The sequence below is a fragment of the Scyliorhinus torazame genome, chromosome 9 (assembly GCF_047496885.1).
Source record: "Scyliorhinus torazame isolate Kashiwa2021f chromosome 9, sScyTor2.1, whole genome shotgun sequence".
Taxonomy (NCBI): Eukaryota; Metazoa; Chordata; class Chondrichthyes; order Carcharhiniformes; family Scyliorhinidae; genus Scyliorhinus; species Scyliorhinus torazame.
The window spans coordinates 6,017,456-6,036,343 of NC_092715.1; the positions used below are offsets into that span (position 1 = coordinate 6,017,456).

The 18,888-nt window shown below is 51.5% G+C and overlaps 1 protein-coding gene across 3 annotated transcripts in view; it reads left to right on the forward strand.

Moving 5' to 3' along the window:
* Nucleotides 1–18,888, forward strand: part of spef2 (sperm flagellar 2) — a 941,194-nt gene that overhangs the window by 223,424 nt on the left and 698,882 nt on the right. For all 3 annotated transcript variants that reach the window (XM_072515585.1, XM_072515587.1, XM_072515586.1), the window contains exons 8-9: nt 3,052–3,240; nt 11,152–11,339. In XM_072515585.1, the coding sequence (XP_072371686.1) occupies nt 3,052–3,240; nt 11,152–11,339 (377 nt within the window). The remainder of the gene's footprint in view (nt 1–3,051; nt 3,241–11,151; nt 11,340–18,888) is intronic.

Consider the following 18,888-nt stretch of genomic DNA (forward strand, 5'->3'; position numbering starts at 1 on the left):
CGCCTCTTGAATATATTCAATGTTTTAGCATCAACTACTTCCTGTGGTAGTGAATTCCACAGGCTCACCACTCCCTGTGTGAAGAAATGTCTCCTTATCTCTGTCCGAAATGGTTATCCTGAATCCTCAGGCTGTGACCCCTGGTTCTGGACACACCCATCATTGGTAACATCTTCCCTGCATCTACCCTGTCCAGTCCTGTTAGAATTTTATAGTCTCTACCAGATCCCCCCTCATTCTTCTGAACTCCAGCGAGAACAATCCCAACCTAGTCAATCTCCCCTCATATGACAGTCCCGCCATCCCTGGAATCAGTCTGGTAAACCTTCGCTGCTCTCCCTCGAGAGCAAGAACATCCTTCCTCAGAGAAGGAGACCAAAACTGCTCACAATACTCCAGGTGTGGCCTCACCAAGGCCCTGTACAATTGCAACAACACATCCCTGCTCCTGTACTCGAAACCTCTCGCAATGAAGGCCAACATACCATTAGCCTTCTTTACCGCCTGCTGCACCTGTATGCTTACCTTCAGCGACTGGTGCACAAGGACACCCAGGTCCCGCTGCACACTCCCCTCTCCAAATTTACAACCATTCAGGTAGTAATCTGCCTTCCTGTTTTTGCTTCCAAAGTGAATAACCTCACACTTATCCAAATTATACTGCATCTGCCATTGATTTACCCACTCGCTCAATCTGTCCAGATCTTGCTGTAGGATCTCTGCATCCTCATCACAATTTACCCTGACAGCCAGTGATGCCCCTATATTTCCACTGATGTCCCTGTTTGAGCCAATGACGATCTTGTATGAGCCAGTTATGACCTTACATGAGCCAGTGGTGTCCCTGGATGAGCCAGTGATGTCCCTGGATGAGCCAGTGATGTCCCTGGATGAGCCAGTGGTGTCCCTGGATGAGCCAGTGGTGTCCCTGGATGAGCCAGTGATGTCCCTGGATGAGCCAGTGATGCCCCTGGATGAGCCAGTGATGTCCCTGGATGAGCCAGTGGTGTCCCTGGATGAGCCAGTGGTGTCCCTGGATGAGCCAGTGGTGTCCCTGGATGAGCCAGTGGTGTCCCTGGATAAGCCAGTGATGTCCCTGGATGAGCCAGTGGTGTCCCTGGATGAGCCAGTGGTGTCCCTGGATGAGCCAGTGGTGTCCCTGGATGAGCCAGTGATGTCCCTGGATGAGCCAGTGATGTCCCTGGATGAGCCAGTGGTGCCCCTGGATGAGCCAGTGGTGTCCCTGGATGAGCCAGTGATGTCCCTGGATGAGCCAGTGGTGTCCCTGGATGAGCCAGTGGTGTCCCTGGATGAGCCAGTGATGTCCCTGGATGAGCCAGTGATGTCCGTGGATGAGCCAGTGGTGTCCCTGGATGAGCCAGTGGTGTCCCTGGATGAGCCAGTGATGTCCCTGGATGAGCCAGTGATGTCCCTGGATGAGCCAGTGATGTCCCTGGATGAGTCAGTGGTGTCCCTGGATGAGCCAGTGATGTCCCTGGATGAGCCAGTGGTGTCCCTGGATGAGCCAGTGGTGTCCCTGGATGAGCCAGTGGTGTCCCTGGATGAGCCAGTGATGTCCCTGGATGAGCCAGTGGTGTCCCTGGATGAGCCAGTGGTGTCCCTGGATGAGCCAGTGATGTCCCTGGATGAGCCAGTGATGTCCCTGGATGAGCCAGTGATGTCCCTGGATGAGCCAGTGATGTCCCTGGATGAGCCAGTGGTGTCCCTGGATGAGCCAGTGGTGTCCCTGGATGAGCCAGTGATGTTCCTGGATGAGCCAGTGGTGTCCCTGGATGAGCCAGTGATGTCCCTGGATGAGCCAGTGGTGTCCCTGGATGAGCCAGTGGTGTCCCTGGATGAGCCAGTGGTGTCCCTGGATGAGCCAGTGGTGTCCCTGGATGAGCCAGTGGTGTCCCTGGATGAGCCAGTGGTGTCCCTGGATGAGCCAGTGGTGTCCCTGGATGAGCCAGTGCTGTCCCTGGATGAGCCAGTGATGTCCCTGGATGAGCCAGTGGTGTCCCTGGATGAGCCAGTGGTGTCCCTGGATGAGCCAGTGATGTCCCTGGATGAGCCAGTGGTGTCCCTGGATGAGCCAGTGGTGTCCCTGGATGAGCCAGTGATGTCCCTGGATGAGCCAGTGGTGTCCCTGGATGAGCCAGTGGTGTCCCTGGATGAGCCAGTGGTGTCCCGGGATGAGCCGGTGGTGTCCCTGGATGAGCCGGTGGTGTCCCTGGATGAGCCGGTGGTGCCCCTGGATGAGCCGGTGGTGCCCCTGGATGAGTCGGTGGTGTCCCTGGACGAGCCAGTGGTGTCCCTGGATGAGCCGGTGGTGTCCCTGGATGAGCCAGTGGTGCCCCTGGATGAGCCAGTGGTGCCCCTGGATGAGCCAGTGATGCCCCTGGATGAGCCAGTGATGCCCCTGGATGAGCCAGTGATGCCCCTGGATGAGCCAGTGGTGTCCCTGGATGAGCCAGTGGTGTCCCTGGATGAGCCAGTGATGTCCCTGAATGAGCCAGTGGTGTCCCTGGATGAGCCAGTGATGTCCCTGGATGAGCCAGTGATGCCCCTGGATGAGCCAGTGATGCCCCTGGTTGAGCCGGTGGTGTCCCTGGATGAGCCGGTGGTGTCCCTGGATGAGCCAGTGGTGCCCCTGGATGAGCCAGTGATGCCCCTGGATGAGCCAGTGATGCCCCTGGATGAGCCAGTGATGCCCCTGGATGAGCCAGTGATGCCCCTGGATGAGCCAGTGGTGTCCCTGGATGAGCCAGTGGTGTCCCTGGATGAGCCAGTGATGTCCCTGAATGAGCCAGTGGTGTCCCTGGATGAGCCAGTGATGTCCCTGGATGAGCCAGTGATGTCCCTGGATGAGCCAGTGATGTCCCTGGATGAGCCAGTGATGTCCCTGGATGAGCCAGTGGTGTCCCTGGATGAGCCAGTGGTGTCCCTGGATGAGCCAGTGGTATCCCTGGATGAGCCAGTGGTGCCCCTGGATGAGCCAGTGGTCTCCCGGAATGAGCCAGTGTGTCTCAGTGTGCCTGTTCTTGATTCCAGGAGGTGTATCGAGAGGAGCAGCTGGTTAACCGGTTGATGCGTCAGTCACTGCAGGAGAGGCGGATCGCTGTCCAACTGATGCACGCTCGCCATGAGAAACAAGTCATTATGCAAAATCGCTTCTTTCGTGAGAAGCAGTATGAGGAGAAACGACTACAGGAGTTCCAGGATGTGTTGGACAAGGACGCGGTATGTCAACTAATAGAAACTCTCCGCTTTTATTTAGTCACAGCTCAGGAAACCATTCAGCCCATCAAGCCCACACAGCAACGATCGGCCTAATTTAGACCACCATCACAATACTATCTCCATTTCCTATTCATTCATTTGCAGTAACTACAGCGGAATTTTCAATTTTCGCAGAGTGCTGGGAATTTGCCGCTCGCTCACTGGCAGCGCAGACGACTGTTTTCACCACATAATCCAGCACTCGGTGCAAAAAAGATTTGCAGGCGTAGTGGATGCTGTAACGTTAATGAGCTTGGCCGGAGAAAGCCGCAGATGCCTGGAATCCCCACATTGGGGACCCTTTTTAAAGGGCACTTGGATCCCCTTATTGATTTGATTTATTATCACATGTACCGAAGTGCAGTGAAAAGTATTTTTCTGCGGCCGAGGGAACGTACACAGTACGTACACAGTAGCCAAAAGAATAATCAACAGAGAACATTGACAAATGTTCGATAGATAACATAGCCCCCCCCCCCCCCCCCTTCCTGCACATGGAGACCTCCCTCACACGCACAAGAGAAAAGAGCCCCCATGGGCATGGGGAACCGCTCCCCCCTCTGATAAGGGGAAATCTGTCACCCCCCCACCTCGCAATAATAATAATCTTTATTGTCACAAGTAGGCTTACATTAACACTGCAATGAAGTTACTGTGAAAAGCCCCTAGTCGCCACATTCCGGCGCCTGTTCGGGTACACGGAGGGAGAATTCAGAATGTCCAATTCACCCTACAGCACGTCTTTCGGGACTTGGGTCATCTACCTCAACATCACCTTCCCACATCATCCCCTGATGTCATTAGTATCCGGAAATCGTATCAATTTCTTTCTTCAACATACTCAATGATCGAGCTCCCATCGCCTCTGGCAGAGAGAATTCCGAAGATTCACCACCCTCTGAGTGAAGACATTCCCCCTCAGCTCAGTCCTAAATAACCTGCCCCTTATTCTGAGCCCGTGTCCTGGTTCTAGTCTCACCAGCCAGAGGGAAACATCCTGTCCATATCCACCATGTCCAACCCTGTAAGAATTTTTAAAGTTCCAATTAGATCACTTCTAATTCTTCAAAACTCCAGAAAATAAAGACGCAGTTTCTAAGTATAAGCTCTTCAATCGCCTACCTCTTTAAGAGGAACAATCCCAGTCTCCATTGCTGCCAGAAAGGATGGTGGAAAGAGATTGGATGTTAACCTTAAATAGGATTGGATATCATAACTGAATCTTTCATTGCTGTCACCACCTTGGTAAATCTCCTCTGCACCATCTCCAAGGCCTTGACATCCTTTCGAAGGTATGATGCCCAGAACTGAGGGGAATACTCCAGCTGGGATCGAGCCTGTGATTTGTAACGATTTAACATGATTTCCTAGCTTTTAGAATGACACCCTGGGCGAGAACACGGTCGAGTCCAGCCCCACAGGCCCCGGAGTCCCAACACAAGTGAATCAAACAATGATTTGTAAACATCTTTGACCCTTGACTTGAGTTAGACCATAAGACCATAAGATATTGGAGCAGAATTAGGCCACTCGGCCCATCGAGTCTGCTCCGCCATTCAATCATGGCTGATATTTTCTCATCCCCATTCTCCTGCCTTCTCCCCATAACCCCTGATCCCCTTATTAATCAAGAACCTATCTATCTCTGTCTTAAAGACACTCAGTGACTTGCCCTTTTTGTTACAATATTTAACTCACTGCCTGCAATCTGTTCTATGGAATGTGCAGCGTATGTGAAATTCTGCTCTTTAAAACCATTGCTGTTTCTGAGAGTTTCCCAGTTCTCTGGTATTTTCAGGATTGTTCATCCTCTCAGTGTCACCGAATGCCTGGTATACTAAGACCATAAAATATAGGAGCAGAATTAGACCACTCGGCCCATCGAGTCTGCTCCGCCATTCAATCATGGCTGATATTTTCTCATCCCCATTCTCCTGCCTTCTCCCCATAACCCCTGATCCCCTTATTAATCAAGAACCTATCTATCGCTGCCTTAAAGACACCCAGTGATTTGGCCTCCACAGCCTTCTGCGGCAAAGAGTTCCACAGATTCACCACCCTCTGGCTGAAGAAATTCCTCCTCATCTCTGTTTTATAGGATCGTCCCTTTAGTCTGAGATGGTGTCCTCTGGTTTTAGTTTTTCCCACAAGTGGAACATCCTCTCCATGTCCACTCTATCCAGGCCTCGCAGTATCCTGTAAGTTTCAATGAGATCCCCCCTCATCCTTCTAAACTCCAACGAGTACAGACCCAGAGTCCTCAACTGTTCCTCATACGACAAGTTCTTCATTCCAGGGATCATTCTTGTGAACCTCCTCTGGACCCTTTCCAAGGCCAACACATCCTTCCTTAGACACGGGGCCCAGAACTGCTCCCAATACTTGAATAACATTCCAGGCTCTGGGCCAAGTGCTGGCAAATGAGATTAGGTTGGCAGGTCAGATGTTTTTCATGCTTCGGTGCAGACTCAATGGGCCGAAGGGCCACTTCTGCACTGTATTATTCTGTGATTCTGTGGCTGCTCCAATGATTTACAGGCACCAGATTTGTAAGTGAAACACAACAACTGTTTATTTATAACAACAATAGAGATAAGATATGCAGTAACAATACTAGACTAACAGCCAGCTAAACTACTACATCCTCACTTTTACTGTCCCATCCTTTACCTAAACACACACTAAACAGACACATGCAGAGAGAGGGCAAAAATAAAAGAGGGTTAACGTGAGATGGAAGATGAGAGCCCTCGCATCGGGTAATGAAGTTGTTTTTTCAGCTGACTATCCCTCCAGGATGCAGAATGGTTGAGAACCACCAGTTGGATGGCTAACAAAGATCTTCTGGCTGAAACATTCAGTCTGAATTCCCCAGACTGTGGGATTCCCTCTGGGAGTCACTTTCACTTTTATGAACCTGGGCCTTCATTCAGAAGATCTGCTTCGGACCTGTGTAATTCTTATTTGTTTCCAACTCCACCAGAATGTCCCCTAGCTTCACTTACGGAAAACAGAGTTTCCCACACAAGATTATAAAGAGGTTTCTTTAAACAACTGCCCTGCCTGCAGCTGTTACTGGACTGAACACGACTGCAGAGAAAAAAGGTCTTTAGGTTGAACGTTTAGAAAGAGTCCATCAGGTAGCAGGGCTTTGACCCTCCAGCTTCTTGATCAAACTGAAACTAAAACCCAGAGGAAGCCTTCCTGTCCCTGGCAGAATACTCCGGAATAGTCAGCACCAATCAGCATAGCCTATCATCTAAGAGCCCAACAAAGTACAAAGCTCATTGGTCGACAGCCAAGTCCATCAAGCTGAGGCATCACCGATGCGAGCACATTCTGCTGGATTACATTTTTAAAAAATTAAAGGTGAAGTCCATTTTAAAGGTCCAGGTCCTATTAATTTTCCAGATGCGAAAATTATAAAAGCCAAAATAACAGAAAATGAAGGGAATGAACAAGAAAAACATGGTTTAACCAGGAGCATCCTTATACTATTAACAAAGTCAAAGGTCCCATGCACTTTCTGAACCGACTTGTCAATAGTGCCCAGGGAAAGCCTCTCACCAGTTAGACCATCCGGCTTCTCTATGTCGTGTATCACAAAACGAATCACTTCATAAATAGCATCTGCTCATTTCATCAGTCTGTCTATATCCTCCCGCAGCCTGTCACCATCCGGCTGACTAATTATGTTCAGCCAAGTTTTGTATCATCCACAAATGTGATGAATTGTACGTCCTCTTTCCAAGTCTAGGTCTTTTGCATTGAACATGAAAAGCAATATTCCTAATGCCGATTTCTGGAAAACTGCACTCCAGTCAGAGAAACATCCTTTCCCCCGTCACTGTCCCTATCCCGACGTGACTTCAGGCCCTGGGTCACCATTGCCCTCTTACTACCACGAGCTTCTCTATCAAGAAACAAATTGTTATGTTGCACATGTGACACAAATGTCTTTTGGAAATCTGAATATAAATCCAGGGGCTGGTTTAGCACAGTGGGCTAAACAGCTGGTTTGTGATGCAGAACAAGGCCAGCAGCGCGGGTTCAATCCCCGTACCAGCCTCCCCGAACAGGCGCCGGAATGTGGCGACTAGGGGCTTTTCACAGTAACATCATTGAAGCCTACTTGTGACAATAAGCAATTATTATTATTATTATCTCAGATCTCCAGCACTATCTTTACAACCCTCCATAAGGCCATAAGATGTAAGAGCAGTAGGCCATTCAGCCCATCGAGTCTGCTCTGCCATTCAATGAGGCCCTGACTGATCTGATGTGATAATCCTCGCCTCCACTGGTTTAGCACACTGGGCTAAATCGCTGGCTTTGAAAGCAGACCAAGGCGGGCCAGCAGCACGGTTCAATTCCCATACCAGCCTCCCCGAACAGGCGCCGGAATGTGGCGACTAGGGGCTTTTCACAGTAACTTCGTTTGAAGCCTACTTGTGACAATAAGCGATTTTCATTTCATTTCACTAACCCTCGATTCCCTCCCTGATTAAAAATCTGTCTCTCTCAGCGTTAACGGCCCGGCCTCTCCAGCTCTCTGCGGTAAAGAATTCCACAGATTCACTCCCCTCCAGGAGAAGAAATTCCTCCTCATCTCTGTCTGAAATGGGTGACCCCTCACTGAGATCCTGCCCTCTGGTCCCAGACCTCAAACCCTCTCTTCATCAAATAACGTAAACAGATTAATCAGACAACATTCATCTGCAGCACATCATTTATTACTAACCCAGACTCCAACCTCTGGGTGAAATATCTTTCTCTCAGGTGACTCGTACTCCATTTGCCAATGAGTCAGTACCCTCTAATCTAATTCTTGCCGCTCCCTTGAGTGGGAACAGTTTCTCACTATTTACCCGGTCCTTCCCTTTTGTTAGCTTTTAAACAGAAAAATACTGGACCACTGCCACAAAATCACAACTTTGAGAAGGAAAACACCAAAGCTTGCAGCACACAAACAAGGATACAAAACCCATTTATTCCACACAACAGCGTCTGCGTCCAAAAGAAACAAAGAACAATATTTGTCTTCTTTATTTGAGTTTCTGAATTAAAACTCAAAACAGAGTTAATTCGCAAAAGAAATTTAGCCCAAAATAAAAGGGAGCTTGTAAGCTTTTACACCGTAGAACAGGCTCAATCAGGGCTTTATCTGTACCCTGCCATAACATCTCGACCCGCGATCTCTGCAGCTATGCAACAAGACAGACCACCACAGGTAGTTTACACTTCCCCACAACTCCTCTATTACCTGAGAGATATAACATCATAAAATCCAACACTGATTGCTGCTCGTGGAACCACAACTTAACTTTACATCATATTAAATTGACACAGACACACTCAATAATCACATCCACACTTTCATATTTCCACATAGCGTCGAAATGTAAACTATCATGAGTTACAAACTGAAGTGCCAAAGGACACATTATTATCAGAAGCTTCCTTTGATTTCTGCATTCTTGTACCATTTGTCTTAACATTTTCAAATTCAAGGTAGCACTCAAAACGCAAGCAAGATAATCAATAAATTACATTCGCAATTTTGATTCACCTTTCCTGCAGCTGATTTTTAACAACATCCTTACCCCCATTCCACTTTTCCAGAGCTTCCATATTGTGTGTGTGTGTGCCTGTGTGTGAGCATGTGTGTGCCTGTGTGTGTTGTGCCTGTGTGTGTCTGTGTGCCTCTGTGTGTGTCTGCGTGTGTGTGTGTCTTTGTGTGTGTGTCTTTGTGTGTGTGTGTGTCTGTGTCTGTGTGTGTGAGCATGAGTGTGTGTGTGTGCTGTGCCTGTGTGTGTGTGTGAGCATGAGTGTGTGTCTGTGTGTGTGTGTTGTGTCTGTGTGCCTGTGTGTGTGTGTCTGTGTGTGTGTGTGTTGTGCCTGTGTGTCTGTGCCTGTGTGCCTCTGTGTGTGCCTCTGTGTGTGTGTCTGTGTGTGTGTCTGTGTGTGTGTCTGTGTGTGTGTGCCTGTGTGTGTGTGAGCATGAGTCTGTGTGTGTGTGTGTGTTGTGCCTGTGTGTGTCTGTGTCTGTGTGCCTCTGTGTGTGTGTCTGTGTGTGTGTTGTGCCTGTGTGTGTCTGTGTGCCTCTGTGTGTGTGTGTCTGTGTGTGTGTCTGTGTGTGCCTGTGTGTGTGTGTCTGTGTGTGTGTGTGTGTCTGTGCTGTGCCTGTGTGTGTGTCTGTGTGTGTGAGCATGAGTGTGTGTGTGTGTGCTGTGCCTGTGTGTGTGTCTTTGTGTGTGTGAGCATGAGTGTGTGTGTGTGTGTGTGTGTCAAGCTGCTGCCTGTGTTTTACTGCCTAAGCCTCACCTTCCATCTTGCTGCTGATATGCCACCAGCCAAACTGCTGTTCCCAAGGCTCGCCTATCTACCGGTTAGTTCCCCCCCCTCCAGGATAACCTCTACCCACCTCTGTGTTAGAGGTAAATTCCATTTCTTTACCTTCCAGGCTCCGGCTGTGATTGACAGAATCTATAAGACCCTTAAAGAGGGGATCTCACGACCTTCTAAGTCCTGGACTCGGTAATATGTATCAACAACACAACACAACATTGGATATCATTTCCACTTTATCTGTAAAATGTTTATGAACCCACAAAGTATCGGTATTGTTATGATATGACAGGCGGTAATTACCAGGCTGACTGAATCCGAAAGGGAAACTCGAACAAGCTAACACAACAATTTGTCATTTCTTTTTTTATTATGAGAAGGTATGTGCACTGAAGTCAGGAGGCACAAAATTCCAATGCCACTTCTGGAAATGTGAAATATTAAACTTTTTAAAATTAACAAAAGAAAACTGAAACAAACAAGATTTCACTTTCACAGTTAAAATTAGTCTCACAAGCATTTTCCCAAAATATTTACGATTTGGAGGAAAATATAGCCGGCCTGATTAGTAAGTTCATGGATGACACCAAGGTTGGTGGAGTGGCAGACAGTGTTGAGGATTTTCAGGATACAGCAGGACACAGATTGGAGACTTGGGCAGAGAAGTTACAAATGTTGTTTAATCCGGACAGATGTGAGGTAATGCATTTTGGTCGGTCTAACATAGAGGGGAAATATACCGTAAATGGCAAAACTCTTGGGAATAGAGAAAGTCAGAGAGATCTGGGCGTGCAGGTCCACAGATCTTTGAAGGTGGCAACACAAGTGGACAAGGTAGTCAAGAAAGCATACGGAATGCTTGCCTTCATTGGACGGGGCATCGAGTATAAAAACTGGCAAGTCATGCTGCAGTTGTATAGAACCTTGGTCAGGCTGCACTTGGAATATTGCGCCCAATTCTGGTCGCCGCACTACCAGAAGGATGTGGAGGTTTTGGAGAGGGTGCAGAGGAGGTTTACCAGGATGCTGCCTGGTCTGGAGGGTGTTAGCTATGCAGAGAGGCTGAATAGACTCGGACTGTTTTCATTGGAAAGACGGAGGTTGAGTGGTTACCTGATCGAGGTATACAAGAGCCATGGATAGAGTGGATGGGCAGGCACTCTTTCCCAGGGTGGAGGGGTCAGTCACCAGGGGGCATAGGTTTAAGGTCCGTGGACAAGGTTTAGAGGAGATGTGCGAGGCAGGTTTTTTACACAGAGGGTGGTGAATGCCTGGAACGCGTTGCCAGGGGCGGTTGTGGAAGCAGATACATTAACGGCCTTCAAAAGGCATCTTGACAAACACATGGATAGGACGGGTATAGAGGGATACGGCACAAGGAAGTGCTGAGGGTTTCGGCTAAGGGTGGTATCATGACCAGTGCAGGTTTGGAGGGCCAAAGGGCCTGTTCCTGTGCTGTATTGTTCTTTGTTCTTTGAAAGAATAAAGTCTGAGGTGTTATATTTCATGCTTCTTGCCCCCTAGGTCTTGGTGAAAGAGGAGAAGCTGGAACACATGGAAAAGATGCAGCGGGAACGGGAAGTCCACGAGCAGATAATGGCTGAGCGTGCAGAGGAGCGATTTCGCAAACATTACAACGTGTGCCGGGGGGTGGTGGAACACATTGTCGATTTAGTGACCAAGATCGCAGAATACCGCGAGCTCACACTGAAGTACGTAGAATGCCAAGGCGCAGCAAAGAACCCTGTTGCTCACTGCGATAAGTGGCCCTACTGGGGAAGACGGCTGATGGTGGGCGGAGGGGTCAGTCATAGCGCTGTGACCCCCCCTCCACTCCACATGTGTACATCCATCAAAAGAGGGTCTCCATTGATAATAATACAAGAAACATACAAAGAAAATAGGAGCAGGAGGAGGCCATTCGGCCCCTCGAGCCTGCTCCCCCATTCATTATGATCCTGGCTGATCGTCAGGTTCAAGACCCTGATCCCGCCTCCCCCCCATATCCCTCGATCCCTTTCGCCCCCCAGAGCTGTATCTAATTCCTGCTTGAAATTACACAGCGTTTTGGCCTCCACTACTTTCTGTGGGAGTGAATGCCACAGATTCTCCGCTCTCTGGGTGAAGAAATTTCTCCTCACCTCAGTCCTAAAAGGTTTACCCCTTATCCTCAAACTATGACCCCCAGTCCTGGACTCCCCCACCATCGGGAACATTCTTTCTGAATCTACCCTGTCCAATCCCGTTAGAACTTTATAAGTTTCTATGAGATCTCCTCTCACTCTTCTAAACTCCAGTGAATATAATCCTAACCGACTGAATCTCTCCGCATACGACAGTCCCGCCATCCCTGGAATCAGTCTGGTAAACCTTCGCTGCACTCCCTCCACAGCAAGAACATCCTTCCTCAGATCAGGACACCAAAACTGCTCACACTACTCCAGATGTGGCCTCACCAATGCCCTGTACAATTGCAGTAAAACATCTCTATTCCTGTACTCAAATCCTCGCGCTATGAAGGCCAACATACCATTTGCCTTCTTCCCTGCCTGCTGTACCTGCCGCTTACTTTCAGCGACTGATGCACGAGGACACCAAGGTCTTGCTGAGTCTCCGCCTCTCTCAATTTACACCCATTCAAATAATAATCTGCCTTCCTGTTTTTGCTACCGAAGTGGATAACCTCACATTTATCCACATTATACTGCATCTGCCGTGCATGTGCCCACTCACTCAGCCTGTCCAAATCCCGCTGAAGTATCTCTGCATCCACCTCACAGCTCACCCTCCACCCAACTTTGCATCATCTGCAAATTGGGAGATAATGGGCGGGATTCTCCGACCCCCGCCGGATCTGAGAATCGCTGGGGGGCGGCGTGGATCCCGCCCCGCCGCTCCGACGGTGGCTGCTGAATTCTCCGCCGCCGGTGTTTTGGCGGGGTTGGGGGTCACGTTGCGCCGGTTGGGGGCCCCCGCCCCGGCGATTCTCTGGGCCCTGATGGGCCGAGCACCCGCCCGTTTTCGGTCGGTCCCGCCGCCGTGAAATACACGAGGTCCATACCGGCGGTACCTGGCTCTGAGGGCGGCCTCCGGAGTCCTCGGGGAGGGGGGCGCGGGTGAATCCGACCCCGGGGGGTGCCCCCACAGTGGCCTGGCCCGCGATCGGGGCCCACTGATCTGCAGGCTGGCCTGTGCCGTGGAGGCACTCTCTCCCTCCGTGCCAGTCTCTGTAAAGCTCCGCCATGACCGGCGCGGAGAAGAAACCACCTGCGCATGTGCAGGGATCACGCCAGCGGGTCTGCGCATGCATCAGAACACGCTGGCGCTCCCACCCATGCGCCAACTCATGCCGACTGGCACAGGCCCCTCGGCACCATTTGGCACGGCGCCAACCACTCCGGCGCCGGCCTAGCCCCCGGAGGTGCGAAGGATTCCGCAACGTCCGGACGGTCCTGATGCCGGAGAAGTTCACGCCACCTTTTGACGCTGGTACAGCCTACCCGCCGGTTGGGGGAGAATCCCGGCCAATGTATTTAGTTCCCTCATCCAACCCTGTACCAGCCTCCCCGAACAGACGCTGGAATGTGGCAACTAGGGGCTTTTCACAGTAACTTCACTGAAGCCTACTCGTGACAATAAGCGATTATTATTATTATTATTATGACTATTATATAATGTGAACAGTTGGGGTCCGAGCACAGATCCCCGCGGTACCCCACTAGCCACTGCCTGCCAATCGGAAAAAGACCCATTTAGTCCAACCTTTTGCTTCCTGTCTGCTAACCAGCTTTCTATCCGTCTCGAGACACTACCCGTAATCCTACGCACTTTAACTTTACATATTAATCTGCTATGTGAGACCTTGTCGAAAGCCTTCTGAAAGTCTAAATAAAGCACATCTGCCGGTTCACCCTGATCAACTCCACTAGTTACATCTTCAAAGAATTCCAGTAGATATCACAAAATCGCAGAATCACGGAAAAATTCAGTGCAGAAAAGAACCTTCGGCCCATCGAGTCTGCACCGCTGCATTAAAGGCACTGACCTGCCGACCGTATCCCATTGGCCAGCACTGACCTGCCGTCCTAATCCCATTGGCTAGCACTGACCTGCCGACCGTATCCCATTGGCCAGCACTGACCTGCCTCCTAATCCCATTGACCAGCACTGACCTGCCGACCGTATCCCATTGGCCAGCACTGACCTGCCGACCGTATCCCATTGGCCAGCACTGACCTGCCGACCGTATCCCATTGGCCAGCACTGACCTGCCGACCGTATCCCATTGGCCAGCACTGACCTGCCGACCTTATCCCATTGGCCAGCACTGACCTGCCGACCTAATCCCATTGGCCAGCACTGAACTGCCGACCTTATCCCATTGGCAAGCACTGACCTGCCGACCGTATCCCATTGGCCAGCACTGACCTGCCGACCTTATCCCATTGGCCAGCACTGACCTGCCGACCTAATCCCATTGGCCAGCACTGACCTGCCGACCTTATCCCATTGGCCAGCACTGACCTGCCGACCTAATCCCATTGGCCAGCACTGACCTGCTGACCTAATCCCATTGGCCAGCACTGACCTGCCGACCTAATCCCATTGGCCAGCACTGACCTGCCGACCTTATCCCATTGGCCAGCACTGACCTGCAGACCTTATCCCATTGGCCAGCACTGACCTGCCGACCTAATCCCATTGGCCAGCCCTTGGCCAATAGCCTCGAATGTTCAGACGTGCCAAGTGTTCATCCAGGCGACCCGCCTCTACCCCCCTCCCAGGCCGTGCGTTCCAGACCCGCCTCTACCCCCCTCCCAGGCCGTGCGTTCCAGACCCGCCTCTACCCCCCTCCCAGGCCGCGCGTTCCAGACCCGCCTCTACCCCCCTCCGAGGCCGTGCGTTCCAGACCCGCCTCTACCCCCCTCCCAGGCCGTGCACTCCAGACCCGCCTCTACCCCCCTCCCAGGCCGTGCGTTCCAGACCCGCCTCTCCCCCACTCCCAGGCCGTGCACTCCAGACCCGCCTCTACCCCCCTCCCAGGCCGTGCGTTCCAGACCCGCCTCTCCCCCACTCCCAGGCCGTGCACTCCAGACCCGCCTCTACCCCCCTCCCAGGCCGTGCGTTCCAGACCCGCCTCTACCCCCCTCCCAGGCCGCGCGTTCCAGACCCGCCTCTACCCCCCTCCGAGGCCGTGCGTTCCAGACCCGCCTCTACCCCCCTCCCAGGCCGTGCACTCCAGACCCGCCTCTACCCCCCTCCCAGGCCGTGCGTTCCAGACCCGCCTCTCCCCCACTCCCAGGCCGTGCGCTCCAGACCCGCCTCTACCCCCCTCCCAGGCCGTGCGTTCCAGACCCGCCTCTCCCCCACTCCCAGGCCGTGCGTTCCAGACCCGCCTCTCCCCCCCCCTCCCAGGCCGTGCACTCCAGACCCGCCTCTACCCCCCTCCCAGGCCGTGCGTTCCAGACCCGCCTCTCCCCCACTCCCAGGCCGTGCGTTCCAGACCCGCCTCTGCCCCCACTCCCAGGCCGTGCGTTCCAGACCCGCCTCTCCCCCACTCCCAGGCCGTGCGTTCCAGACCCGCCTCTCCCCCACTCCCAGGCCGTGCGTTCCAGACCCGCCTCTCCCCCACTCCCAGGCCGTGCGTTCCAGACCCGCCTCTGCCCCCACTCCCAGGCCGTGCGTTCCAGACCCGCCTCTCCCCCACTCCCAGGCCGTGCGTTCCAGACCCGCCTCTCCCCCACTCCCAGGCCGTGTGTTCCAGACCCGCCTCCCCCCCCCCCCCCCCCCCCCCCCCCCCAGGCCGTGCGTTCCAGACCCGTCTCTACCCCCCTCCCAGGCCGTGCATTCCAGACCCGCCTCTCCCCCACTCCCAGGCCGTGTGTTCCAGACCCGCCTCCCCCCCCCCCCCCCCCCCCCCCCCAGGCCGTGCGTTCCAGACCCGCCTCTACCCCCCCTCCCAGGCCGTGCGCTCCAGACCCTCACCACCCTCTGGGCAAAATGATTTTTCCTCAAATCCCCCTATACCTCCCGCCCCTCACCTTGAACTTGTGTCCCCCTCGTAACTGACCCTTCTACCAAGGGGAACAGCTGCTCCCTATCCCCCCTGTCCATCCCCTGCATAATCATGTCCACCTCGATCAGGTCGCCCCTCAGTCTTCTCCGCTCCAGCGAAAACAACCCAGGCCTATCCAACCTCTCTCCATAACTGAAATGTTCCATCCCAGGCACCATCCTGGTGAATCTCCTCTGCACCCCCTCCAGTGCAATCACATCCTTCCTGTAATGTGGCAACCAGAACTGCACACAGTGCTCCAGCTGTGGCCTCACCAAAGTTCTCCACAACTCCAACAGGACCTCCCTGCTTTTGTAATCTATGCCCCGATTGAAAAGGCGAGTGTCCCACATGCCCTTTTTCACCCCCCTATTAACCTGCCCGTCTGCCTTCTGAGATCTCAGGACAAACACACCAAGATCTCTTTGTTCCTCAGGACTTCCCAGTGTCAGGCCATTCATTGAATATTCCCGTGTCAAATTGCTCCTTCCAAAGTGTAACTCCTCACACTTTTCAGGGTTAAATTCCATCTCCCACTTTTCTGCTCACTTGATCATCCCGTCTATATCCTCCTGTGACCCAGGACTCTCAGCCTCACTGTTAACCACCCGGCCAATCTTTGTGTCATCGCAAACTTACTGATCCTACCCCACATAGACACCTATGCTGTTTATATAAATGATGAACAATAGGGGACCCAGCACGGATCCCTGTGGTACCCCACTGGACACTGGCTCCCAGTCACTAACGCAGCCGTCTGTCATCACCCTCTGTCTCCTGCAGCCAGCTTTGAATCCACCTTATCAGGTTCCCCTGTATCCCATGTACATTTGCCTTTTTAATAAGTCTCCCATGTGGGACCTTGTCAAAGGCTTTGCTGAAATCCATGTAAACTACATCAACTACACTACCCTCATCTACACACTTAGTCACGTGCTCAAAAAATTCAATCAAATTTGTTAGACATGACCTCCTTCTGACAAAGCCATGCTGACGATTCCTGATCAAACCTTGTCTCTCCAAGTGGAGATAGATTCTCTCCTTCAGAATTTTCTCCATTAGTTTCCCCACCACTGACGTGAGACCCACGGGTCTGTAGTTCCCTGTAGTTCCCTTTCTTAAATGGTGGGACCACATTAGCTGTTCTCCAGTCCTCTGGCACCCCTCACGTGTCCCCCTCTACGACAATTTGCTCGATAACCTCTCAGTCGCTCTCCCCGAGTTCCATATCTGACAGATGTGAAATATTCGTTCAACATCCTCCCAATGTCGTCTGGCTCCACCCACAGATTCCCCCATTGGTCCCTAATGGGCTCTACCCTTTCCCTGATATAGAACAAAGAAATGTACAGCACAGGAACAGGCCCTTCGGCCATCCAAGCCCGTGCCGACCATGCTGCCCGACTAAACTACAATCTTCGACACTTCCTGGGTCCGTATCCCTCTATTCCCATCCTATTCATGTATTTGTCAAGATGCCCCTTAAATGTCCCTATCGTCTCTGCTTCCACCACCTCCTCCGGTAGCGAGTTCCAGGCACCCACTACCCTCTGTGTAAAAAACGTGCCTCGTACATCTACTCTAAACCTTGCCCCTCTCACCTTAAACCTATGCCCCCTAGTAATTGACCCCTCTACCCCGGTAAAAAGCCTCTGACTATCCACTCTGTCTATGCCCCTCATAATTTTGTAGACCTCTATCAGGTCTCCCCTCAACCTCCTTCGTTCCAGTGAGAACAAACCGAGTTTATTCAACCGCTCCTCATAGCTAATGCCCTCCATACCAGGCAACATTCTGGTAAATCTCTTCTGCATCCTCTCTAAAGCCTCCACATCCTTCTGGTAGTGTGGCAACCAGAATTGAACACTATACTCCAAGTGTGGCCTAACTAAGGTTCTATACAGCTGCAACATGACTTGCCAATTCTTATACTCAATGCCCCGGCCAATGAAGGCAAGCATGCCGTATGCCTTCTTGACTACCTTCTCCACCTGTGTTGCCCCTTTCAATGACCTGTGGACCTGTACTCCTAGATCTCTTTGACTTTCAATACTCTTGAGGGTTCTACCATTCACTGTATATTCCCTACCTGCATTAGACCTTCCAAAATGCATTACCTCACATTTGTCCGGATTAAACTCCATCTGCCATCTCTCCGCCCAAGTCTCCAAACAATCTAAATCCTGCTGTATCCTCTGACAGTCCTCATCGCTATCCACAATTCCACCAACCTTTGTGTCGTCTGCAAACTTACTAATCAGACCAGTTACATTTTCCTCCAAATCATTTATATATACTACAAACAGCAAAGGTCCCAGCACTGATCCCTGCGGAACACCACTGGTCACAGCCCTCCAATTAGAAAAGCATCCTTCCATTGGTACTCTGCCTTCTATGGCCTAGCCAGTTCTGTATCCACCTTGCCAGCTCACCCCTGATCCCGTGTGACTTCACCTTTTAGAACATAGAACATAGAACAATACAGTGCAGTACAGGCCCTTCGGCCCACGATGTTGCACCGACATGGGAAGTCAAAAAACAAAAGCCATCTAACCTACACTATGCCATTATCATCCATATGCTTATCCAATAAACTTTTAAATGCCCTCAATGTTGGCGAGTTCAGTACTATTGCAGGTAGGGCATTCCACGGCCTCACCACTCTTTGCGTAAAGATCCTCCCTCTGACCTCTGTCCTATATCTATTACCCCTCTGTTTAAGGCTATGTCCCCTCGTGCCAGCCATTTCCATCCGCGGGAGAAGGCTCTCACTGTCCACCCTATCCAACCCCCTGATCATTTTGTATGCCTCGATTAAGTCTCCTCGTAACCTTCTTCTCTCTAATGAAAACAACTCAAGTCCATCAGCCTTTCCTCATAAGATTTTCCCTCCATACCAGGCAACATCCTGGTAAACCTCCTCTGCACCCGCTCCAAAGCCTCCACGTCCTTCCTATAATGAGGTGACCAGAACTGTACGCAATACTCCAAATGCGGCTGTACCAGAGTTTTGTACAGCTGCAACATGACCTCCTGACTCCGGAACTCAATCTCTCTACCAATAAAGGCCAACACACCACAGGCCTTCTTCACAACCCTATCAACTTGGGTGGCAAATTTCAGGGATCTATGTACATGGACACCGAGATCCCTCTGCTCATCCACACTTCCAAGAATTTTACCATTCGCCAAATATTCCGCATTCC